The following is a 27570-nucleotide window of genomic DNA, read 5'->3' as shown; positions in this document are numbered from 1 at the left end:
GCTACAACTAGAGAGCCTGTGGGCTCTGGAGCTCACATGCCACAACTAGAGAGAAGCCCACATGCCGCAACGAAAGATCATGCTGCAGCTAAGACCCAACGCAGCCAAAAATAAATAAATAAATAAATAATAAATATTTTAAAAAAAAGGCATTGAATGAACTTGGCAGAAGCCATCTCAGTAGAAGCTTGATTATAGTGGGTTGAGAAATGAGCAGGATGTGAGGGGGCGGCCAGAGAAAGTAAAGGCAACTCTTTCAAGTGGTTTGGCTATGAAGGGAAAGAGGGAGAGCAGGTGTCAAGTCAAGGAGGTTGTTTGTTGTTGTTGTTATTATTTTAAGAGGAGAGGGTTGAGCTGATATGAAAAAAACTAGAAGAGAGGGGAAAGGAGATGATATAGTACAGAGGTGATTAATGAAGAGAATGATATCTCTGAAAATGTACGAAGGGAGGGGATTCAAGAAATATTTAATAAGCACCAATCATGTCATGCACTGTTGCCCTCAAAGAGCATATGTTCTGATGGGGAAAGAAAACAAAAAGGTAAATAAGTATCATATAAGGCATTTAGTATAACTAAATATAGTGGTTCTTTAGATATAAATAATAAAAATATATGTGTATAAAATACCAGAGAATATCATGCATAGAAAGATCCTTTTTTTCTTACTATTTCATACTTTTAATAAATTAGTTATTACTTCATGAAACTTGTTTTTCAGTTATGTATATTTGTGTGTATATTGGGTCATGATTTTTTTTCCAAAAAATTGAAATCCACTGATTAGAGGGTGAGTGAAGGCATTAATAGCCCTTGATGGAAAGAGAAATAGCTCTTAAGCTGTAACTGCGGAAAGAAAAGAGAATGGGGTAGATACAGGTGAGTTTGGAAATCTGGTGGTAGGGAGCTGAGGGTGAGTTGAGATTTGTGGAGGAGAAATTAGGCTGGCAGAGGGTTGGAGGAGGAGGCTCTCCAGTTGGGACCATTGTGAACAAAGGCATGGCTATGAAATGAAAGAATGGAAAATGTTTGAGATATGGTGAGCAATCCAGTTTGACTAGAAGGCAACCCACATTATTGAATCTACCTTTGCATTTTCCATTCTACCCCGCTTCCTAACATTTTTGCTGTTGCCATCCTAATATGGGCCTGTATTATTCCCACTTAGAATAGTTTCATAACCATTTTCTCTGTACCCAAATTCATTTTACTTGCTATTTCCAGTTGATCTTGATACATTACTGCTGCAATTTTTTTGTTCTTCCACCTGCACTTAAAACAAGTCAACTTTGGGACTTCCTTGTTGACGCAGTGGTTAAGAATCCGCCTGCCGATGTAGGGGACACAGGTTCGATCCCTGGTCCGGGAAGATCTCACATGCTGCGGAGCAGCTAAGCCCGTGCTCCACAACTACTGAGCCTGTGTTCTAGAGCCTGCGAGCCACAACTACTGAAGCCCATGTGCCACAACTACTGAAGCCCACGTGCCTAGAGCCCATGCTCCGCAAGAGAAGCCTGCACACCGCAGCAAAGATCCAACGCAGCCAAAAATAAATAAATAAATTAATTAAAAAAAAAACCCAAAAAACAAGTCAACTTTGATATTCCCTATTACCCATTACATGTGGTGGTACTCAGTCATTTCTTGTATCGAAAAAATAGATGCATTTTGAACAGTAGAGGGGGAGTAGTCTGAAAATGCAGGCTGCACCCCTATTATGGATTCCTTGAACCTCAGAATGAGGACACTATCTGTGTTGGGAATCCCCAAGACTACCCCCAGGTTTGGTGATTTACTAGGAAGACTCAGAGGACTCAGCATATGGTTATACTCACAGCTACGATTTATCATAGCAAAAGGATACAGAGCACAATTAGCAAAGGGAAAATACATGTGGGACAATGTTCAGAGAAAATTAGGCACAAGCTTACAAGCGTCTTCTCCCAGGAGAGTCAAACAGAACATGCTTAATTCTTCCAGCAACTTACTGTGACAACAGGTGTGAAATGTTGTCTATTAGGGAAGCTCATTATAGGCTCAATGCCTAGAGTTGAGCCGTGGTTACAAAGGCACCCTCTGCCTAGCATGTGCCAAAATTACAGATTTATAGAAGGAAACTAGGTGTTCAGCATAAATCACATTGTATACGATACAAACATTTAGGCACAGTGATTCACTCTTACCATTTCTGGGAATGATGGGAACCCAAGTTCCCAGTCAAGAGCCCATTTTTGCAAGCAGGCATTGCTAAGGACGGTAGTCTCAGGCCTGCTGTGTTAACTCTTTTCTGCACACTATTCTTACTTAATGTGATCCTATAAGGTGGGGAAGTGGCCTTAGGGGCTGATTTGGAAATGGGGTGATATGGGCTTGGGAATGAGGGAAATGTGAAGAGGTCAGGACTTTGTTACCCCCTCTTCTTTTCTCAAATAGATTTGGGATCCGATGGAAAGTTTTGTATAGAAAAAGGTGCTGCTGTTAACATTGCATTTGAAAACCACTCCTTTAGGGAATTCCCTGGTGGCCCAGTGGCTAAGACTCTGTGCTCCCAGTGCAGGGGGTCCGGGTTCAATCCCTGGTCAGGGAACTGGATCCCACGTGCCGCAACTAAAGATCCCGTGTGCTGCAACTAAGACCTGGCACAGCCACACACAAAAAAAAACTGTTTCCCTTAAAAAAAAAAAAAAAAAGAAAACCACGCCTTTAAACAATGAGATGAATTTTAAGCAAAATATTGATAAAATCACATTGAGATTTTAGCAAGATCATCCTTGTAGTTGATGGAAGATATTTTTAGAGATTGTGGTGTGGTCATGGTAAATGTGAGGCAGGAGGCGATCAGAGGCAGGGAGGCCAAGCCAGAGACAATAAGAGGCCCAGCTGGAGTGGTTGTGTGAAGAGGGGAGGAGGGAATGGATTAGAGAGTATTTAGGATGTAAAATTGAGTAGCACTGATGATTGATTGGCTGAGGACCTGGTTGAGGGCTGGGGAAAGGGTTTGTGGGATGGAGGAGAAGGAAATTAGCATTATCTTAGGTTTCTTACTTGGTTGATTCCAGGGAGTGGAAAAGAGCATTTTCCCTGGTTGTGAGTTTCTCAAATCCTCCAACACTAATGGTTATCCGTCAGTTCAGTTCTGGCACTATCTACCTGGAGGTAGCATCGGATCCCCCAAGTTAAAGGGCCAATCCCACAAAAGTGGCCCCACTTCAGAGGCCAGCTGCAAATGGGCTGCCCAAGCTACCCACACTTCCGCACGTCTGACTACAAATTTAGTGGGTTGATACTTAGCTAAATTTGATAATTTACTAGTAATGGTCATAGAAATCAGAAAAAACACTTTACTTATGTTTATCAGTTTATTATAAAGGGTACATAGAACTCAGGAACAGACAAATGGAAGAGATGCCCAGGGCAAGGGATAGGAGCAGGGGTGTGGAGCTTCCATGCCCTCTCTGGGTATGTCACCTTCCTGGCACCTTGATGTTTTCACCATCCTGGAAGCCCTCCATATCTTATTGTTCAAGAGTGTTTATAGAAGCATGTAAGCATACAATTTTTAAAAATTACTTAAATAATTAATTTTTGGCTACGTTGGCTCTTTGTTGCTGCGCGCAGGCTTTCTCTAGTTGTGGTGAGTGGGGGCTACTCTTTGTTGCGGTGCGTGGGCTTCTCACTGCGGTGGCTTCTCTTGTTGCAGAACATGAGCTCTAGGCGTGAGGGCTTCACTAGTTGTGGCACGCATGCTCAATAGTCATGGCTCATGGGTTCTAGAGCGCAGGCTCAGTAGTTGTGGCGCATGGGCTTTGTTGCTCTGCAGCATGTGGGATCTTCCCGGACCAGGGATCGAACCCGTGTCCCCTTCATTGGCAGGCAGATTCTTAACCACTGCGCCGCCAGGGAAGCCCTATAATTTTTAAAAGCTAACTTGTAAAACAGCATCTATAGCCCAAAGTTTCCCTTTTTCCTGTGAAACCTTTATTGAAGTACAATTTATATACAAATAACATTCATGATTTTAGGTGAACAAGTCAATGAGTTATGACAAATGTATACAGTCATGTAACCACCATCATAATCATAATATAGAATACCTCCATCACCCCTAAAATTTGCTCCTACCCCTTTGCTACCAATCCCATAACCCTATTCCTGGGTTCTAGAAACCACTGATTTGCTTTCTTCCACTGGAAAAGTTTTGCTTTTTCTAGAACTTTGTATACTGTAGTCATATAAAATTAAATTTTGCTTCTGGCTTTTTTCAATTAGCATAATACTTTTAAGATTCATCTACATTGTTATATTTATCAGTAGTTTTAATCCTTTTTACTTCTGAGTAATATTCCATTGTGTGGATATACCATCGTTAACCCATTCATCAATTGATGGACATTTGGGTTCATTTCAGCTGTTAAATATTATAAATAAAGCTGCTGCTTTGAGTATTCAAATACAAAAAAAAAAAGTGGTTATAGAATTTAATCTCCAGCCTCCCCTGCCCTCCCAAGTTGGTGGGTGGGGCTGCAAGTTCCAACTTTCTAAACACTTGGTCTTTCTGGGAACCAGCCGTGTCCTGAGGTTATTTTGGGGCCCTACCCTGCGTTCATTAGCATATGTGGGATGGAAAGAGGCTCATTATGATAAACAGAAAACACTCTATCACTTAGGAAATTCCAAGGGTTTTATGAGCTCCGTACTAGGGACTGTGGACCAAGGGCAAATATGTTTCTTATACGACTCTGGTAGACATCTCAAATTGCTGGAAACCTTATGGAACTCTCAACCTATGCCTCCAGCTTCAACATGAACCCAAGCCTTGTTCTTGGTCCTATGAGGCCTAGGCTTCCAAGAGACCCTTAGTCCGGTTCTCTTTTGCAGGCTGTAAGCCCCCTGTATTAGTTAGGGTACAATTTAGGCCTCCGTAACAAAGAGACCCTAAAATACACTGCTTGAAAAGCAAGATAGACATTTATTTTACATAAAAATCCCGGCAGGTGGTCCAGAGCTGGTTTGGCAGCTCAGCATTGTTAGGGAACTTTGCTCTGCTTTGCTCAGCATTCTGTGCGCCTCTCCTTGCCAGGTTGGCTCTTCCAGCTGCAGTCATGGCACTTTCTTTCCAGTCAGAGGGAGGGAAGGGAAGGGGAGGAGTGGGATTCGCCCTTTCCCTTTAAGTGCTCCAGAGCGGAGCTGCACACATTTCAGCTTACATCCCATTGTTCACATGACCATCCTGGCTGCCAGAGAGGCCAGGATATGGAATATTTCACTCGGCAGCCTTGCACCCAGCTAAAACCTTTATTCAGAAAAAGGGAGAGCAGTTATTAGAGGATAGCTCTGCCCTATCCCTAACAGTCATGGTATATTTAAGGATTTTTTTTTTCCTTTTTTAGAAAATGATGGAAATAATGTTGTGACTGTTAATTCTTTTCCTAAATTAAGTAGTTTTCATATTATTGAAATAAAGGAAACATGGTATTCAATGGAACAAGAGGAACAATGGCAAAATACCCTTGTAAAATCTTTGTCTAAAAATGTGCCAGTTTGCTGCTCACTGAACCTGCCCCAGATAAGGAATGGAGTTCTAACTGGACCTTAACACAGACAATCAATTTTCTTCCCCAAGAAGCTAAAAAAAGAATTAACACACCTCCCTGCTTTGAAACAGACACTCTGTTGTGTCTCAACTCTTTGTGTTCAACCTAAAGGTGATGGAAAAGGGAAGGAGTCTCGCAAGAAGTGTGCTGAATTCAATGTGGTAACATCTGAATGCTGTGTTGTTTTAGACAGTGAATAAAGAGGCAGTAGAAAACCCTTTGTGACTAGCGTCTAAGTCTCTGTCTTCGTACTGAAGAACCAGATTTAGGCCTAATGCAAAGAAAGGTACCACCCCTGCTGTGAAGAAAGATGTGATGAACCCAGGTGGCTCATTCATTGGAGTGGAGGCAAAGCAGACATTCCATTCTTCCTGGAAGAGGGGTTGTAGTGATAGCTTATGAGTTTGGGGTTTATTAAACTGAGACATTTATAAATATATTTATGTTACAAAATGTGTTTTATATTATTATTTTCATCAAAGTGATATTTACAACTGCTCAAATATAATTATAACTGGTTAAAAGTTTTAATGTGGCCATTAAGAAATAATGTAGAGCACTATGAAATATCTTGATTTCAGAAAGTCTAAAATTTTATGTATATTTTTGTTTATAGCCTATACAGTTCAGACAGCCAAGAGTATGTCTTCAACTGCTGCTACAGAGGTTTATTCAAAAGCTTTAGCTGTTTGCCATGGACCACTGGACCACTATGACTTTCTGATCAAAGCTCGTGAGCTAAAGGACGATGAACATCAAAGAAGAGTCATACAGTGTTTGCAGGAATTACATGAGGAACTTAAAGGATACAGTATAGAGGCAGAAGGCCTTTTTTCTAAGGTAAGGTTTGTGTGACATTAAAGATTGAACAGTTAAAAATGTAAGCATTTAAAAAATGGATTAACTGCAGTTGGGTACAATGATGAAAGAGCTTGAAAATTTCCTACCAGTTCCTTTAAACAAGCTCTGTTGGATCCCCATTTCTGACCTCTTGATGTTCCATAGCTTTCTTTCACCTTCAGCGGGATTCAGATAGCTTCATATTGAGGTATTTAAAAAAAAAAAACCCTAAATACCAGTCAAAGTGAACACTTGTGTGCATTTCAAAGCTTCTCCCTCTCTCTAGGTTAGGCCTGGCCCAGGATCAGCAGCAGAGAAGAGGGGGTGACTTGTTCTTCTCTCTCTATTCTTCTCCTCTCTCTGCTCGCTTGGCTTCTCTAGGCTCAGAACGAGGGGGATAGAAGATTAGAGTGAAACAGCAGAGTCTGAAGTCACCAGTTAAGGGCCTTTTGTGTGGTAGATGCTGACATGCTAGCTTTCTGTGAGGGGCACTGGGTGGATTCTTCAGGACTCCCATGAGGACCTCCCTGCTGCTCCACTCTGTGACTGACCTCTTACGGCTCTAACGGAACACCTCACACCACTACGTGAGGCTGAGACGGCCTTGCCCTTGCACTTAGCCTTCTAAGAGGGGTCCTTTCGGGACAGCGCTAACCAGGTCACCTTTATGGCGTCTACTTAGGCCACGGGAAGTATAACATCTCATTTCTCCAACCCCTTCTGCATGGGCAGCTTCAGTCAGTCTCCTGCCCTTGGACTTCTGCAGATATAAGAAGCAAGCACCAGTGTCTGTCTTTGTCCTGTGCACCCCTATACTCCTGGGGACACGTGTCAAGTTCTTCCATGAGTTCTTTCACACACTGCTTTGGTAGCTGTCTGTAGATTTTCTCACCTAAATGAGTATCCACCCCGTTTTTTCCTTAATGCTAATCTCCTTGGATGTTTCTCTTGGGGACCCCCTGCACTTGGCATGAGGTTCATCTGGGGGAAATGCCACAGAATTCTTTACCCAGCTAACAGCTTTCTGCCTTGATTACTTTGATTTTAGGGCTGTTTTTTGACTTTTTTTTTCTCTTTTTAAGTAATTCCTGCATGGATACAATTAGTGCCTCTCTTTAGTGTGTAGGGGGACCTGTCTCCCCTTGTCCTCAGCTTTGAGTTTTTGCTGAAATTCTGAGACACCAGGAAAACTCCCATTCCTTATCCTTCTGTAGAAGCCATTGTCATCAGTGGTGTCATCCTCAAATCATGAGGGGTATTAATAGTTACAAGAGTTAGAATTTGTTCAACCTAAGAAACTACTTTTCCTTTAACTGACTGACCAAACCTCCTCCCCCCACCCCGCTACACAAATATTCTTTTATAATAAGATCTTTATAAGAAAGGTATTGTATAACAATGTGTTAGTAGTACTTTATTTAAAAACTCTACTGAAAGTAATTTTATGTTTTAAAAAGCACTTCAGAGTGTAATGAAATAGTTTTATTTTTATATAAGGAAAAGGCTGCCATTGTGTTAGCATCTTTTGGTTAAAAGGAATAGAGAATTATTTAGGTCTGAGAGAGAAATGGAGATGTAGAATAAGATTACATAAGAAAATAACAATGAAGGGCGTCTCCATCGCTCAGCCAGGCCTCACAGAGCCTGTGCCAGCTTTCAGCAGTGTCAGCGGCTCTGAAAACTTTGATGACTTGTAGTAGGAGGTACCCATTGATTCTCCAGAACCCTGCCATTCACATAATCTGCTTACTCTTTGTTCCTTTTCCCATGCCCTTACCCACTTCTATTTATTCTACCAGCTTCTTGGTTCTTTTCCTGTATCCATGGTTTAAATTCCTGAGTAAAAATCTGACCATCCACCCAAACACTTCATCCCTGTTTGGGCAGAGCTTTCACACCAGTTTTCCAGAGGCTGCTAGTTAGCACAAAGATTGGATCTCTGTATAAGGTGCCATCCAGGGCTCCTGTGAGCAGGGCGGTTTCCCTCAGAAGTGGACTGTGAGTGTGGAAGCCAGAGTGTGTTAGCTAATCCAGAACAATGGTTATGGGAAATAATGATGAATTATCCCTTTTGATGGCCAACCTTTTCTCTTTTTCCTGTGTTTCCAAAAGTTGATGGGTGAGTCAAGAAGCAAAAAGTTTGGAAAATACAGATTGCTTAGGTACTGCATACCTAATTATAGTTTGCAATACAGGAGGTCTTCCAAACAAAATAACAACTTTGTTATGTATCATAGCCAGGAAACAAGATGTTTTACTTACCAGATTTTTTTTTTTGTTATCTGAAAGTTAAATTTCTCTCATGACTGTTGTATCTTATTCCCTTTCTAGCCCTCTCCCTTTTGGAAATACAGTCCTTTTCCTCCTCCCCACTCTGTATCATCCCTAGGGCTCATCTTACAGGGGTTGGTGAACTTCCATTCCTTAATAAAATATTCCTTAAATTAACTTATCTGGTTGCCAATTCAACAACCTATTTTTTTTCTTTAAAATTATTATTTGGCTCTTCTTAAGGGTATTTTCCCATACTTCCACCTTTGATTTATAAATTGGCTATGCTGGATTTGCCTAGTAAATAGATAGCTATTTAGCAGTAAGTAAATGCAGTACTTTCTATCTAGAGGCCCTGGTTTTATTGGGTAATTCTTATGTAAGGAGGAAATTTGACAAGTCAGGTAGTTTCAAATGTGTCTAATGAAAGCTTATATTTGTTAAATCCCAGTGCATACGTGAATGAATGTTTAGTAAATGGATCGACATCTCTTTATGATAGTATTTGTCCTGTAGTTTCTTTAGCCCACCAAATCATTGTTTTTCAGTGTTTTTCAAACATTGAAAAAGATCCAAATACCAAATGTAATTTGAATAAAACATATATAAAAGCTTTAGTTTTGAAGATTCTAAAGGTGCCACAGACTACTTCTAAAAATATAGACTGATATGCTGATTATCAGAGAAGGAAACTTTGGACTGTTAGGTTTTCCAGCAGTAGAACTTTGTTAGTATGTAGAGTTCTTGATTTTGGTAAATAGGGTTTATAATTTCATGGGCATTTGATTTTTCCCCCAGCTTTATTGAGATATTATTGACAGATAACATATGTAAGTTTAAGGTGTGCAATGTGATGATTTGATACCTGTATACATTGCAAAATGATTACCATAATAAAATTAGTTAACACCTATATCCCTTCACATAATTACTGTTTCTCTTTGTAGTAAAAACATTTAAGATCTACTCTTTCGCGGGCCTCTCACTGCTGTGGCCTTTCCCGTTGCGGAGCACAGGCTCCGGACGCGCAGGCTCAGTGGCCATGGCTCACAGCCCTAGCTGCTCCACGGCATGTGGGATCCTCCTGGACCGGGGCATGAACCCGTGTCCCCTGCATCGGCAGGCGGACTCTCAACCACTGCGCCACCAGGGAAGCCCCTAAGATCTACTCTTTTAACGACTTTCAAGTATATAATATAATACTGTATTGTTAATTATAGTCACCGTGATTCCCAGAACTTATTCATATTATAGCTGAGAGTTTGTACCCTTTGACCAGTATTTCACCATTTCCTCTACCCCACAGCCCTTGGTAACCACCATCCTATGAATTACGCTTTTTAAAAATTCTGCATGTAAGTGAGAACATACAGTATTGTCTTTGTCTGACTTATTTCAGTTAGCATATATGGGCATTTGATTTTGATGCAGATGTTTAAATACTCATTTTGGTGGACTTGTTAAAAAAAATTGTACTCCTAAGAAACTTTCTGTAAGGGTAAGCCATAATGTTAGAATAAAATGCACCTTCTTCACAAAATGCCAGAATTATTAGTCAGTGGGAAAAAATTGGTGGCAGACTATTAGGCTGCTTTCACCTACCTACATAAAAATGTTTTCTCTAGTAAAAATTTGAAAAAGTTATGAGCAGATGACTATGCTATATGAGCAACAAACTATAAAGAATAAGCATTTATGAATACTTTACTTTTGTTATCAAATAAAACTTATAGCCAGGTTAATCTGACACATTTAATGTATGCATAATTGTTATTGTGCTGTGAGGTAATTAGGCATAAATGGTAAGTAAGTAGTTCATGTAAATCACTATAACTAGAATTACTTTTACACAGCCAAATCAAGCATTTCTAGAGTCATGGAGGGAGAGAATTAAAGAGTGTGGAGCTACTCTGAAAATCTCTGTTTCCATTAATCAGGTGTATACAGGCAGCCAGGTTTTTTCATCTCTGGGGAGGAGAAACCATAGCCAGAGAGACCTGGGAATTGGGAAGAGGAGTGGGGAACAAAATTCCTTTTCCTTTTCTCCTGCTCTTCACAAAATAATTTTGCTTTTCCCTCATGAGAAATTATTATTTCAAACTTCCTTTTACAACCTATGGTCTTTTATTTGGATACCTCTCCTCACTCTGCCAAGAACAATGCATATAGCAGGTAGAGACGACCTGCGCTGCCTTGAATCTGGCTCATCTAAGGTGTTGGTGCTTTCTGTGATCTGGCTTCTAGCATCTGGAGGCCGTGAATAGGATACTTGGAATGCCGGGCTGTGGAATTTTCTCTCAGGAGATGCAGGAGGCCTATTGTCTGGGTCCCTTCAGTTATTTATCCAAGACTAGGCAGTTTGCTGGTTTTTCCTCAGTTCCTCCCTTCTCTCCCCCAGCTAAGGAAGTGAGCACTTATACTCTCCGTTCCTCTTCTTAGAATTGGCATTTCCTATAGGTGAAGTAGGTTGAGCAGTGTGATTTAGGTAAAGCCTCCATGTTTCCTGGTCATTTATCCTTCAGAACATCATAAGCAACACTGAGTATGAAATAGACATCTATAGCTACAGCTTTATTAAAGACCAGAAATATTTTTAAATGAATATTTTCTTGTATCAAATTTTTATGAAAGCCGAAACAAAAGATTATGTCCTAACCCAATGACGGCATTATTTGTAAGGAAGTGAGTCAAACTGCATTGTTTTTTGAGAACTAACACATGCCAAAGACTCATTTAAAGTCTGAAATTTTAGAGAGTGTAATGGGCCTGCTTCAGTCTCCAGAATAATTAACAAATGTATCCAATTACATTTTAAGTTTTGTCATGGTTCTGAAGGTAAAATTATGCCGTCAACGTAGATGAGAGTGTCTTTTTTTTTTTGAGTTTTTTTCCCAGTTTTATTGGGATATATTTGATATATAGCACTGTATAATTAAGGTATAGAGCATACTGATCTGACTTACATGCATAATGAAATGATTACCACATAAGTCCAGTGAATATCCATCATCTCCTGTAGATACAAAATAAAAGAGAAAGAAAAAAATACTTTTTTCTTATGATGAGAACTCTTAGGATTCACTCTTCTAACGACTTCCACATATAACATACATGAGTGTTAATTATATTAATCATGTTGTACATTACATCCCTGTTATTTATCTTATAACTAGAAGTTTGTGCTTTTTAACCACCTTCATCCAGTTCTCCCCCCCCCTTGCCAGATGAGAATGTCTTTTATAAATTCCTTAAAATAAATTTAAAGAAAAGGGGTATAGCCCTATTTTATAATGTCTGAGATAGGAATTTTATCTGTCATTGTCCGCCAAAACTGACTACTTTGGTTATGGCAGCAGAATTATGTAGGCCATAAGGAGGCATTAGAGCCATGGAATCTATGCTGAGATTTTGGTCAGGTCTCTAGATCAGGGGTTGGCAAATATTTTCTGTAAAGGACCATGTAGGAAATCTTTTAGGGTTAGGGGGCCATATGATCTCTGTCATAGCTATTCAGTTCTGCCATTGTAGTCAGAGTAGCCATGGATAATTCAAAAATAAATGTATTCTGATAAATATTTATTTAGAAAAACAGATTTCAGACTGGATTTAGCCTATAGGCCATAATTTGCCAACCCCTGCTATAGATGGATGACTGCTTCCTGACTAGATTTGAGGGCTGGTGGGAGACAATTAATAGTATTCAAGGTTCTCTTGGAACTGTACTTAGTCTAGTACTGTACTTTCCAATCTGATTTTTCATTACTTCCCTTTATGTATACCTGCCTCTAGTCAACAGAACTATTCACTGATTTATTATATAGACAAACAGACAAATGGAACAAAATAGGAAGTCTAGGAGATACATGGAGACTTGATATACCATTGAGTTGACACTGAAAATCAGTGGGAAAAAGATGGTCTAGTCAGTAAGCAGGGATGAGACAATTGATGATCTTTGTGAAAAGGAAAATAAAATTAGGTACCTACCTCTCTGAACATAAACATAAATTCCATAGAGTCAGTGTTCTAAGTTTAAAGTGAAATTTTAAAACTTCTTGAAGAAAATATAGAGGGTTATCTTTGTGAACCTGGGGAAAGGAAGACTCTCTTATACAAGATATGAAAGTTTAAATTATAAAGGTAAAGTTGGATACACTTGACTATACTAAAATTTAAAACTTCTAGTCAACAGTAAGCACCATAGAAAGGTGAAAAGGCAGACCACAGACTGGGAGAAAATATTTGCATCAAAAGTAATTGACTAATAGATTGACTATAATTGACTATATATATCTAGAATATATAAAGAACTCCTACCAAAAATAGAAAAAAAAATCAAACAACTTAGTAGAAAAATGGACAAAGAAGAGTCTGTTTTGGGGTGATAACTAGCAGATGCCACAAAAATAGATAAGTAAATCAGAATGTATTTTTTAAAATGGAATGTTGAGATGATAAACTTCAAAATCAGAATTGTTAACTCTGAGCAAGAAGGGCACAAAGGGGGGGCTTCAACTCTATCTAATGTGTTATTAAATTTTGGAATAAATATTTCAAAATATAAAGATTTGATAAAGCTGTGTGGCAGGTAACCAGGTATTCAATATTTTTTCCAATTTAGCGTGTTTATAATATTCGATAATAAAAGTATTTTTAAGTGTAACTGTGAGATATTTCAACAGGTTAGTTGATTTAAGAAAATAATTTTGAGGAAATTATAACTTTTCCTGATAATATAATTCTAGACTCTACTAGTCAGCATTTGCTTTTTACAAATAGACTGAGTGAGGAAGGGGTATTATTAGCTCAAAAAGTACTCAGCAAGACATAGGGAATATCTTAGTAAGAGGTTTTTAGCGATGAAACTTCTTTCCTCTTTCTGGAATCTCATCAGCTGAGTTTTCTTGGCCTTAAATCTTTTTCATGAATGCCAGATGTTTCTGAGTTCTATGTACATTGGACTTAATCTTACCCCATGTTCAGCAGAGTTTGTCTTTTCCAGGTAATGTGTCCATTTTACATACTGGGGAAATACTTAGCCAAGTGTCTTCTTGTCCTTTAGGAGATTAATACATCTCCAGGGTGAGCACTGGGGAAAGAAGTTCTATTGTGTAGCTGGGAAAAGCAAATGATTTTTCGTTTTACAGAAAAATTTATCATGCTTAGCTAGAAAATGTATCTCTTTGTTTATCAGAACGCCTGGAATTATCATATATAAATTCAGTTCAACAACAACAAGAAGAGTTGGTCCTCACTATGTACTAGGCTCCATGGAGCCAAGGATACAGGTGTAATTAAGGTTAATGTTTTGTGATTTCAGTGATACCTTATTCAGTGGAAGAAATGGTCATAAACAGCTGTTTATAACTCAGTGAATTAAGTACAAAAATTCATATGGGTATAAAATGCATATGGGGACAGTCTTTGAAAACCCACTCTAAATAAAAGGATTTAAATGTATTTTATTCCATATTATTGCTTCACTTGAGACTTCTAATTCTGTTTCTCATAAAGAAATTTTATGAATCAAATTACTATTCATTTACTCTTGAAGGACAAGGTTCTAAGGATATACATCAAAATTAACAACATAAATCCCATAAAAAATATATGCTGGGCTTCCCTGGTGGCGCAGTGGTTAAGAATCCGCCTGCCGATGCAGGGGACACGGGTTCAAGCCCTGGGCTGGGAAGATCCCACACACTGTGGAGCAGCTATGCCTGTGCGCCACAGCTACTGAGCCTGTGCTCTAGAGCCTGCGAGCCACAACTACTGAGCACGCATGCCAAAACTACTGAAGCCCGCGCGCCTAGAGCCTGTGCTCCGCAACAAGAGAAGCCACTGCAATGAGAAGCGCGCGCACTGCAATGAAGAGTAGCCCCGGGGCTTCCCTGGTGGCGCAGTGGTTGAGAGTCCGCCTGCCGATGCAGGGGACACGGGTTTGTGTCCCGGTCTGGGAAGATCCCACATGCCGTGGAGCGGCTGGGCCCGTGAGCCATGGCCGCTGAGCCTGTGTGTCCGGAGCCTGTGCTCCGCGACGGGAGAGGCCACAGCAGTGAGAGGCCTGCATACCCCCAAAAAAATAAATAAATAAAATAAAAGAGAATAATAAAATGTAAATAATGCACTCAAGATTAATATTTAAATAAACTTTATAAAACATTTCTGAGAATTATTATTCTATAAAGCTTCCATTTGTGCAAAAGTATACCACTTAAATAACAGCAGTTTTTGAAACTAAAATTGAGATATCAAAATTACGTTTGAAGAGAGACAAAAAAAAAAAAGGTCTCAAGTTTCTTCTCAGATTCAGAATGTTCAATAGTAGGCTTGTGTGAAGACTGAATCAACCCTAAAGATAATTCTTTATTCATTTCAGGATGTGGGAATGGTGGGGGGAAATCCAGCACATAAGAGAGGAAAATCAGGGTGGATAGACAGGAGACAAGAAAAATCCCTTGGCAGAAAATATTTATGAAGAAGGAAAACAGGTCTCTATTTTAAGGCTTGTTCACTTGGATCCACTGGCAACAAGGACATGGAGGAAGAAGTAGGGAGGAAAGCATGCTGCTAAAGGTGAGAATCTGAGTAAAGGGCAGTGGAAAGACCTCTTTTCAGATATAGGCCTACCCTTCGGTGAAGGGCATTGCTTTATTTGGAAAAGCCATAGGATGTGGTAGATTTTGATTTCTGTTCTAGTGATTTCATTCTCCTTATAAAGTTACCAGTCAATTAATCTAGTTCTAAATTATTTAGATTTCTTTTTTCAGTTGTTTTTCCATAAATCTATTAAAGCCTGAAGCTCGGAGTTCTTCACCAGTTGCCTCCACATTTGCTGTTCCTAAAGATTCTCTATGAAGTTGGCACTTCTTAAGGATAACTCTAAGAAGCTATATTGTCTTTTAACAATATTAAACTTCTCAGGAGTTACATATTTGCCTTCAATTAGTTTTTTTAAATTGAATAGTAATTCTGATTTTGCTTTATACAGTTTCTTTTTAAAAAAAAATATTTATTTATTTATTTTGGCGGCACCGGGTCTTAGTAGCAGCATGTGGGATCTTCAGTTGCGGCATGCGGACTTTTTGGTTGTGGCATGTGAACTCTTAGTTGCAGCACACATGTGGGATCTAGTTCCCGGACCAGGGATCAAACCCAGGCCCCCTGCATTCAGAGCACGGAGTCTTACCCACTGGACTACGAGGGAAGTCCTTATAATTGGTTTTTAACTGAGTGAAAACCTCTATTTAGAAACAAGAGAACTATAAAGAAAAACTGAGCAATTCCAATCCATGCCATCATCTTCAATGGAGATGTGCAGATATTAGGACCTGAACACTGAACACACATTTCAGGCCACACTACCACAGCCATGTACAGCTTCTCCAGGAGAAGCGTGAAGCATAGCTCCAAGGTAATCCATAGTCCCTTCTTGGCAGTGAAGACCACCACAGAGCTGCCTTCAGTTACCTTTGCCCTGATGAACCACAAAAAGCCCCCACAAGTATTTCTCCGTGAACCACACTTCCACCTGGCAAGGGTGGCTTGTCAGCAGAGCAGGTAATAGGTAGTGTTGTCTTTTCCTCCAGTTTCCTCCCATTCAATGCATTCTCCACACTGTATCAATAATGATATTTCTAATGGATAATCTGATTGGACCATTCTCCTGCTTAAGACTTCTCAGTGCCCTCTAGAGAAAGTACAAACTCATTAGCAAGTTCTACAGGGTCCTTGAGAGCCTGCCTGGTCCCTGTCTCTTGCTGGCCTCATCTGTCTTTGTTCTCTGCTGACAATAAAAGCAGCAGCTGTGACAAGCTACTTGAAGATTGTTAGACAAGACTGGGGCCTTCTCTTGCCTTTGGGTCTTTGTTAAGGCTGCCTGTCCCCCCATCCTTTTACTGTAGCCCGTCTCACATGGCCCACCTGGTGACCACATGCTCCTTTAGTAAATACCATGTCATTGTTTTCTGGATCTTTTAGGTCTGCAGAACTTAGCTCACTGCCTGATACAAAGTAGGTGATCAATGCTCAATCCATGTTTCTGGAATAAATGAAAAAAACCTGAAGATTTGAATGAATAACAAAGCAATCACTGAAGATTCACAAAATAATTCTCTGCTGACTCTGAAGGCAGTTGTCCTGGTGGCTGTGAGCCTATCCATATGTCTGTGTGAGAGCATAGGTGTCTCTGTCAGTTTTTTTGTTTTTTTTTTAAATTAATTAATTTATTTATTGGTTGCATTGGGTCCTCGTTGCTGTGCACGGGCTTTCTCTAGTTGCGGTGAGCAGGGACTACTCTTCGTTGTGGTGCGTGGGCTTCTCATTGTCGTGGCTTCTCTTGTTCCGGAGCATGGGCTCTAGGCACATAGGCTTCAGTAGTTCTGGCACATGGGCTCAGTAGTTGTGGCTTGCGGGCTCTAGAGCACAGACTCAGTAGTTGTGGTGCACGGGCTTAGTTGTTCCACGGCATGTGGGATCTTCCCAGACCAGGGCTCAAACCCGTGTGTCCTGCATTGGCAGGCGGATTCTTAACCATTGCGCCACCAGGGAAGCCCTCTGTGAGTTTTTATATTCACTTGCTTCTCTGTGGACATGTTTGTGTTTTCATTTCCTCCATAGTGTCAGTTCTTTGAAAATCCAGGAGAAGCCTGGAAGGCCACTTTAATCCCTCAAATTCAGAGCCTCAACTAGGTTCAGACTGAGGAATATTTTCCACATCCTTCTTTTGATAAACTCCAGGTAGGTTTGAGAATTATGCTTAAGTCCTGGATATCCCTCCGAACAAGTGGTGGACTGGAGTAGGTCACACCTAGCTTATCTTCACCTAAGCTAGTCCAGAATTCGAATATCAGGAGTGAGTGAACTGGAAGGATTTGCTGGAGAAATTGCCTCCTGTCATTTGTCTCCCACTGACACACATAGGCACTTAGAAATGCTTGTTGCTTGAATGCATGCAACATTAAAAAGTCATTTGCATCTTCAAATTCTGTTATAATGAGAAATTGAGCCGTTTCTTATGCTAGTTGTAGAGGTTTAAACTCTGCCCCCCACACTTGTTTATTATTTAGGTACTTAAAAGGCTTAATTATACTAGTAAACTGAACAAATTGGTGTACTTTAGGTTACAAGGGTTCTTTTGCAAATCAGCTGATGGTATTTAAAAAAAGATTTTCATTTAAAGAGAATTTGTGGGTGCTAACATATAGTTCAGTTCTTTAGCTTTAATGATCGTCTTAGAAACCTGAAGTGATCTACTTTTATTAAACAGTGGTCTATGTTGAGAATGATATAATGCTTGTTTTTAAAAGATGTAATTATGCTCAGTATTCCAGCTGGAATCACTGTCTATCATTTTAGGAGTTAGTAATGGATGGTGAGGGGAGTAGGGAGAAACAGGAAAAGGAATATTCCTACATTTTAAACAAATGAAACCAACTCTTTATTTTAAAGCATCACCCTTATTATCTAATTGTCCTAATGGAAATTATACTTGACTAGCAGGTAGACAGTAACCCAGAAAGGTGGAGGACATGCTGTTTTAATTTATAACTTTGATGAGAATCACCTTGGATTTTTTTTTTTTTTTTTTTTTTGCGGTACACGGGCCTCTCACTCTTGTGGCCTCTCCCGTTGTGGAGCACAGGCTCCGGACGCGCAGGCTCAGCGGCCATGGCTCACGGGCCCAGCCGCTCCACGGCATGTGGGATCTTCCCAGACCGGGGCACGAACCCGTGTCCCCTGCATCGGCAGGCAGACTCTCAACCATTGCGCCACCAGGGAAGCCCACCTGGGATTATTTTTAATGCTAGAATTTTAATATCATAAGGAGCAAAGCATAAAGTTAGAATGATTAAATCAAAATATTTGGAATGATGGATGGCAAATGTTTACTTTGCAGAAGTTAAAGGAATAGTTTTGAAAGCAATTGTCTAAAATGCAAATATGTAGATATTTTAGAATAATTTTAGACTTAGTTCAAAAGTAAAAGTAATACAGTAATTAATCACCTTACCAGATTTTGTTTTGTTTTTCACAACTTTTTATTTTGAAAAATTTCAACAGTACACTTAAAACCACTAATGGTTAACATTTTGCCACATTTGTTTTCTTTTTTTCTCTCTCTCTCTCTCTCAATATTTTTTCTTTAATCATCTGAAAGTAAGTTGTAATATCATAACACTTGACCTCTAAAAACATCATTATGTATCTCCTAACAAGGACCTTTTCCTGAATAACTATATTACCATTATCATACCCAAGAAACTTAACATTGATGTAATGATATCTAAAATAGGGCCACCCGATTTAGCAAACAAAAATACAGGATGTCCAGATAAACCTGAATTTCAGATAAATAATGAATAGTTTTTTAGTGTATATATGTACCATGCAATATTTAAGACATACATGCACTAAAAAATTATTTGATATCAGTGTGAAATTCAAATTTACCTGGCATCCTGTATTTTATCTGGCAATCCTAAATATGAAGCCCATATTCAGATTTCTTCAGTTGTCCCCCAAATATTCTTTTAACTGTGTGTGTTTGAATCCAGTAATCATGCTTTACATTTGACTTTGTCTAATAAAATTTTGATAGAATAATTATCAGATATTTACTTTAAAAATTATAGTCCTCACATTCAAAAGATTCTCTATGTGGAAGTGGGCTTTTATGTATATAAAATTCAAATCATAAAATTTTTACTAAATTTAGTGGTTTGGGGTGCATCACTAAATGCATAACAACTAGGACCCCAAACACTTGTGACATCAGCACATTTCCTTATTGGACAATTGGCAATTTATTCATATCATTTAAAAAAATTTTAAAGATATTTTTCTGATAGCTGCTTTTCTTATTATCCTCCCTTTTGATTTAGGATATAGTATTGTAATACTTATTATAGTAAGTCTCCTAAACTTGACATACTCTCTTGACTAGATACCTATGAGTTTAGTTTGTTTTTTTTTAGATTCCACATATAAGTGAGTTCATACACTGTCTTTCTCTGTCTGATTTATTTCTCATAGCATAATGTCCTCAGTGTCCATCAATTTGTCACAAATGTGGATTTCTTTCTTTTTAATGGTTGAATAATTTACATTGTGTGTGTGTATAACACTTAAGTTGTTTCCATGTTTTGGCTACTGTAAATGATGCTGCAATGAAAAAGGAGTTGCAGATATCTTTTTGAGCTAGTGTTTTCATTTGGATAAATTTCCAGAAGTGGAATTGCTAGATCATATGGTAGCTCTATTTTTAACTTTTTGAGGAACCTCCATACTGTTTTCCATAGTGGCTGCACCAATTTACATTCCTACCAACAGTGCATGAGGGTTCCCTTTCTCCACATCCTCACCAACACTTATTTCTTGTTTTTTTGGTAATAGCCATTCTAACAGATGTGAGATGATATCTCATTGTGGTTTTGATTTCATTTCCTGATGATTAGTGATGTTGAGCATCTTTTCACATGCCTTTTAGCCATGTGTATGACTTCTTTGGAAAGAATGTCTGTTCAGATTTTCTGACCATCTTTTAATTGGATCGTTTTCTTGCTGTTGAGTTGTATGAGTTCTTTGTGTATTTTAGATACTAAAATATCACATATGATTTGAAAATATTTTTTCTCATTTGGTAGATTGCCTTTTCATTTTGTTGATTGTTTCTTTTGCTTTTTAGTTTGATAAAGTCCCATTTGTTTATTTTTGCTTTTGTTGCCTTTACTTTTGATATCAAATCCAAAAAGTCATTGCTAAGACCAGTGTCAAGCAGCTCACCACCTGTGTTTTCTTTTAGGAGTTTTATGGTTTCAGGTCTTATGTTCAAGTCTATAATCCATTTTGAGTTGGTTTTTGTGTATGATATAAGTAGTGGTCCAGTTTCATTTTTTTTTTCATGTGGCTGTCCAGTTTTCCCAACACCGTTTATTGAAGAAACTATCCTTGAATCTTGGCTCCTTTATATACCCTTGGCTCCTTTGTATACCCTTGGCTCCTTTGATATAAATTAATTAATCATATTTGTGTGGATTTATTTCTGGGCTCTCTGTTCTGTTCCATTGATCTGTGTGTCTGTTTTAATACCAGTACCATACTGTTTTGATTACTATAGCTCTCTCTTGAGAATGGATACTTTCAGATACTTTTATAAATACTTATATCTAACCATTAAAATGGCCTAGTAAAATATATTATGACATCAGTTAGAATGCTTTCAGTTGCGAATAACAGAAAACCCAACTAAATTAGGTTAAATAATACAAGTAATCATTGGCTCATGTAGAAGTCCAGGGATAAGTATGCTTCAGGTGCAGTGTATTAGGCCCCTGACTCTATTACTTACTTGGAGATCTTCTTGATCTTGCCCTCTTGATTATTTTGGCTTTGTGTTCAGCTTGGCTTATCTCAAAGTAGCAAACTAGCATCACATCTACACAGCATACTGCCCAGAAGACTAGAGCTTCTCTTTCACCTAGAGTTGAACAACAGAACTCTGCTTGACTGGACTTAGTCATAAGCTCACCCTTGAACCCCTCATCCGGTTGTGGAGGATAGAGCTGGGAGTGGGATCATTCTCACCTAAAGGACATGGCTACTGCACAGGTATAGAAGATTGTTGAGAACAATCTGAAAGCCCTGAGGCGTGTCCCTCCATTTTGTCAACAAATCTGTTTCGCTGGTTAGTTCACTCTTCTCTGTAACGATTCTCTAGAGCCTTCTTAGCTCCCTTCAAGCTGAACTACACTTCCCCTATCACTTTCAGCAAATGTCTACATCTTTATAAAGAGAAAACAGAAGGCATTGGGTTGGACCTACTTCCACTTCCTATGTGAAATTGCAATCCCAGAAGTCTGGGTGGACGTGAGGGAATGTGAGGGAAAGTCAGTATCTTAGTATGAGATTTTTCTATTTTTAGCTATCCTTCCATCATTTATTTCTAATTTTATTCCATTTTGGTTGGACTACAGTGATTCTTTAGAGTTTATTGAGGTTTCCTTTATGGCTTGGAATATGCACAGTATTTGAAAATGTGCTCCATGTTCTTGAATGTATTCTTGATTTGTTTGGTAGAGTTTGTATAGATATAAAATAGCTTAAGTGTACATTAATGTTGCTCAGATCTTTGAGAAGGGTGTGTCAAAGGGTGCGATGTTTCTTCTTAGTGGTCCATAGGTTTGGATAGAAGCAGGTATCAGTACATGAAGTTTACAGTCTTCAGCATGAGTGAGTGGGCCTTGTGATTAGGTGTGCAGAGGTGGGCAGTGAGTGGGAACTCCCCAGTGCCGTGTCCTGCACCTAACAGATAAGGAAATGGCTGGTTGTAGAGTTGATGTGGCTTACCCAGAGTCACATAGCTAATAAGTAGCCGAACCAGAATTTGTACCCAGATCTTTTGAGTTCAACTCTAATACTCTTTCCTTATATCTTTTATGCTTAGTGGAGGTAGGTGATAGTTTTCCACTGTCTTCCAACATCATCCTTAAGCTTACCATCTGCACAATCTGTAATACAGTATCACTGGATCCTTATCAAAAACACATTAGAGAAGGTGTCATCATCCTACTTCACAAATTCCCTAAGATATAAGTAACATGACAAATCTTACAACTGGTCACTAGAGAAACTTATTCATGTTCAGATCTTCAAGTCTTTGTCTAGTCAGCGTTAGGTAGGTGTATTTTAGAGGTTGGGCGTGTATCAGAGCGCTGTCAGGAAACTGTTCACAGCACTTTAAAGACTGAATCAAGAGATGACTTAGAGAGTCATGGGCAGGGCAGGCCTAAGGCAGCAAACAAAGGATGGAGGAGTGAAGGAGGAGCCTGCAGAGAGCTGTAGCCGTGGCATGAGGACCTAATGATTATGGAGGGATGCAGCTCTGCTAGAGACACAGCACTGAAGCAGGGAAGCAACGGGAGAGAATGACCCGGATTTCTCTCCACCCCCTCCCTCCTATCTCCTGCAAGTAGTGCCTCCCAGGGACTGAACCCAGCTAGCAGCCAGCCAGCAAGGTTGCCCCCAGGGTAGAGAGCAGGATGAAGGAGGCTTGTGGAGGATGGGAGCACATGTAGAACCCCAGCACCCAGGAACTATGCCAGGGTGGAGTGCTCTGAGACATAGGAACACATTACAGGAAATTAAAACATTGGGAAAGGAAATTTAATGGACCTGAAAAATAGGGTAAATTGTGAGAAAATGTAAATTAGGAGCATGTAAATTATGTGGGTGCCTGTGTCGTTATTTTGAAGAAAACTGTGTGAACCTAACTCTCCCTGAATTGACCACTATGAATAAAGAATTAAAAAACTTCTTTAGAATCCATTTTACAGCCTTCTAAATAGTCTTACTGTTCTCCATTCAATCCTCTGATTTTCCCCTTAAAATATAGAGTTTTAAATCCTTTGAAATAATTTCAGTAATTTTTGGAAGACTGAAATTTTATGAGGAGAAAACTAACCTGCCTCTCCAAGTGAAAATACTTGGTGTGTATATAACATAGTTTAGATAGATGATGTCTAACATTTATTGTTAGAGGATTATCCATTGTGTTTATCAATTTATTTGGAGTAAAATCTGCTTCTTAAACAGTATTTATGCCATACGAGATATTTGTGATCTCAGATGTTTGAGAATCTTTTCCTTTGATACTCTATAACCATATCTCTTTATCATCTTCTAAATATTGCCATAAAATATAATATAATATAAATTATATATGTAATAGATAATGTACTGTAATATTTGCCAAAGTGCTCTTTCAAAAATACGTTGAGTTTGGGTAAAACAGAAGATAGGCCCAAGTGATTTTTTTTTTTTTTTTTAGCAGCATTGAGCTCTTCCCATGTCATCTTTTCCCCCCACCTTTGTTAAATTTTTGGCTTGAACTTCATTGGTTCAGCATATGTTGATTATATCATGACTAGATCCCGGACTGTTTCTACAAAATGTGATGTGAAGAATTGCTATAACATTTCCAGTTACCTTATGCAAAAAGTTGCTTTCAAAAGATTTCTAATACATAGAATATACTTAGAGATTATTAGGTTGTATATAAGTTTTCTAATTTGAAGCTGTTCTAAAATTATTGAGGAGCATGATGCTTTTTTTCTGGCAAATTGAAAATAGAATAACCAATGTACAAGAATGGTTCACATAAGATATTACACCAAGACAAATTAAGAGGTTTTGGCAGGAGTGGCATCTGTTTTCAGTTGAGATTTAAGAATAGATCGAGAGTTAATGTGCAGAGGAACACAGGGAAGGCATATCCACCTGGCAGAATCAAAGCAAAGAAGATCCTTTTGCCTAAACCATGGTGAAGGTTCTTTTGGAAGGGGCGTGCTAGAGTCAGCCCCTTCTTTTGGAAGGGGCTGGATTTATAGAGAAAGCTGAGGGACAGGAAAGTGAGAGAGGTTTCTGAGGCATGCTGGAGGGAATCCACAGATTAAAAAACAAAAGCATTAGGTAGTGGATCCTGAAGTCTAGCTTTTGAAAATGTTCTCTGTCAAAATATTGACTGCTCTGGTTGGTGCTAAGGGGCATAACCTTCGCTTCTTTCTGCCTTTACCCTTTCTGAACTCTCAGCTCTGGCTCACCTTGGTTTTTGCACAGGTGTCTAGGAACTGTCATACAGTTTGAAGGTTACTCTTCTAAGTGGAGCAAAATTCAGGAAGGTAATTTGGGTTGATAATAATATCAGGCAAAGAGAAGTTCCATTTTGTTTCTTCCTTTGAGGCCTCCATCCTCCTGTTTTGGTCTGGACTTGATTGCTTTCTTGTCCTGCTTGTGCCACTGTGGTTCTAGAGAGCAGCCCTCCATCTTACCAGGGCATTCTCCCCAGGATCCTCTGTGTTTCATGGAGCCTAGGTGTTCCTATTTCTGTTGCGGAGGGTTTTTTGAGACCCTGTAGGTATGGAATGTCAGTTTCCCATTTTCACACTTGATGGATAGATTGGATGGATTAGGTTGGAAATCACTGCCCCTCAAACTTTATTCAAGTTTTTATCGGTTGTTTGTGACCTGTCTCCAGCCACCCGCTCCGCACCACCTTTCCCCCTGAACGCCCACCCCACTGCCACCTTGGACGTTTGTAGGATTTCCTTTATATCCCTGGTGTCTGAAATTTCAGGATTATGACTTGATATGCGTCTTATTTCCCTCATTGTGTTGGACACTTATATAATCTGTCCTCCCAATCTTGAAATTTCGTCCTTCAGATCTGAGAAAAATCTTAGGTAATTTCTTCCTCTCTTTTTTCTCTATTTTCTCTTTCTGGAATTCCTTTTGGTCAGATATTGGACCTCCTGAATTAATCCTGTAATTTTCTTATATTTTCCATCTTTCATTGTTTATTTGTTGTATTTCTTTAACATTTCCTCAAGCTTATCTTCTAATCCCTTTTCTGGAATTTTGTTTCTGCTACCATATGTTAAATTTCAAAGTACTCTCTTTTGTTCTTAATATTCCTTTTAAAAATTGCATTTTGTTCCTGCTTTATAGTTTTAATAACTTCTTTTATTTTCCTCAGCATATTAATTATATTGGTTACAGTTTTATTTTGAAGTTTCCTTTTGATGTCTGTGTAGTCTCTGTTTCCTTGGAGTTTTTTGCCCCCTGTATATTTGCTGTGGTCTCCAACTTTCATAACGGGAGTTTTTCTGTTTTTTTTTCAAATTTCTGTTGATTCTTGGCTGTCAATTCGTTTGAGAGTCTTTTCAGATACTAATGAACTGATTGAAGGCTCCATCTTAAGAGGTTTGTTGACTAGTATGCTTTACTGTAAGGTGATCTGATAGGGACCCAGTTCTTTCTTTGGGAGAAACCCACACTAGGTGCCTTTGGGCCTTTATTTCTGGAAACCATTCACTTTCTTCAGAAAAAGTCTTCTGATCTCTTGTTTGCTGGGAATGAGCTAGGCTGTCATTGTTTGGGGAGCCCATTTGGGAAAGAGGGGGAAGATTACATGGTTAGTAAATTGTGAAGTGGATGTAAACTTAAGTTGTGTGACTTCAGAGCCTTGCTCTGAGCTCTTATGATTCTTGCCTCCTATATTAAAACCTAAGTGGGGCTTCATAGCCTTTTGTATCAAGTTTTTTGTACTTATTGTGTACAGTAGCCCATTTCAGTCCTGTATATGTAGCACGGTTAGGAACACTATATATATGATGATATTCGATTATTTCCACGTTGGAGATTTATAATTTGTTCTTAATTTGCAGCTTTTTTCAAGGAGCAAACCTCCAAGGGGCCTGTATGTTTATGGAGATGTTGGTAAGTGTGTTAAAATAAGTTTTAAGTGGTCCAAACAAAAAGTTTCCCAGCTTTCACTCAGGGATAACTTCCATTTCTATCCCTCAGTACACTACCAGCAGGAACAGGATGAGGTGAGGTAAAATAGGAGAGAGGAGAGGAGTGCAGTTATCTTAGTTTTTACTTTTATTTCTCAGAGGGTGACTGCAGTTGAAGACAGGATTAGTTAGCATGTTAGGGTGCAAACATTATTTAATGTATAAAGTCAGTTGATCTCAGGGAAGGAAGTCATTTCCAGATAGGTTATTAGATAAACCAGAATCTCATTGCTCAGTGCTATTTGACTCAGGTTAATAACTTAAAAAAAATAAGCTGTTTGTTTTTACTTTTTTTAAAAAATAAATTTATTTACTTACTTATTTTGGCTGTGTTGGGTCTTCGTTGCTGTGCGCAGACTATCTCTAGTTGCGGCGAGCAGGGGCTACTCTTTGTTGCGGTGCACAGGCTTCTCATTGTGGTGGCTTCTCTTGTTGAGGAGCACGGGCTCTAGGCGCATGGGCTTCAGTAGTTGTGGTGCTCGGGCTCAGTAGATGTGGCTCGCGGGCTTTAGAGTGCAGGCCCAGTAGTTGTGGCGCACGGGCTTAGTTGCTCCGAGGCACGTGGGATCTTCCTGGACCAGGACTCGAACCCGTGTCCCCTGCATTGGCAGGCGGTTTATTAACCACTGTACCACAGGGAAGTCCCTGAGTAGACGTTCTTAACATATGAGTGGTAACATTTCCTTGGTCATGCACTGGCACAAAGACTCACATTTTCTTGGAAACCTTATGAGCTGTCACTTACTTTCTGGATTTTCCTAATCAGTTAATGTCTTTCTTCTTCCCTGACTTCATTCTTGCTGAAGTTGTCTGTTTCTGGTTTCTATTTCCTTCAATCAAATCTTTTTCTCCAGTTTTAAACCTCTCCCTGGTTACCCACCTTCACTGATGTCATGAAGGTGGCTCCTCCTTCCTGTGACCTTATGGCTTGTCCTTCAGTTCTTTACATACTCAAAATGCACATTTAATGTAACGAGATCAACGAATCAACGAGATCAACAAATTTGCATTGTGAGGAAGTGGTGGCAGAGGTTCGTTATCTTAATAAGAATTTTAGGGTAAGAAAAATAATAGAAGTTGAATAAGTAGTTATACTGCCTTAAAGATCAAAATGTTCTTTTCTGGGTCCTCCCTCTTCTTCTGATTTGTTTACTAATGCCTCTAAATGCCTGTTTTACATTTATAGATTTAGCAAATCTAATAAAAAGGGAATTAGTATTTAAAAAGTGCATGATAGAGATTCTTCAAACTTGCAGATTTTAAAAATGTGAAAGAAGCTCAAACTATTCTTTTTCTTAGTTCATTGGCTAATTGGTATTTTTGAGACCAATGTATGCTTCTTATTTAGAATCTAATTTATACCAGGTACTTGAGCAGTTTTGTGTGTCTGCACCTTTGGGCACCGCTAGCAGATCTCATTCTGTTGTCATCTCTTATTTTTTGCCTCTTTGGAGAACGTTTACTTCCTATACCTTCACTTTCATGTTCTGTCATTGCTAAAATCTGCATCTTTG

At 39.1% G+C, this 27570-nt stretch overlaps 1 protein-coding gene across 5 annotated transcripts in view; it reads left to right on the top strand.

Moving 5' to 3' along the window:
• Nucleotides 1-27570, top strand: part of AFG1L (AFG1 like ATPase) — a 216239-nt gene that overhangs the window by 45566 nt on the left and 143103 nt on the right. For all 5 annotated transcript variants that reach the window (XM_060030135.2, XM_060030136.2, XM_060030133.2 and 2 more), the window contains exons 2-3: nucleotides 6211-6434; nucleotides 25928-25979. In XM_060030135.2, coding sequence (XP_059886118.1) covers nucleotides 6237-6434; nucleotides 25928-25979 — 250 coding nt within the window. In that variant the 5' untranslated portion in view covers nucleotides 6211-6236. The remainder of the gene's footprint in view (nucleotides 1-6210; nucleotides 6435-25927; nucleotides 25980-27570) is intronic.

This window comes from Delphinus delphis, chromosome 14 (assembly GCF_949987515.2).
Source record: "Delphinus delphis chromosome 14, mDelDel1.2, whole genome shotgun sequence".
Classification (NCBI taxonomy): domain Eukaryota; kingdom Metazoa; phylum Chordata; class Mammalia; order Artiodactyla; family Delphinidae; genus Delphinus; species Delphinus delphis.
This window is presented reverse-complemented; position numbering and strand designations above follow the sequence as displayed.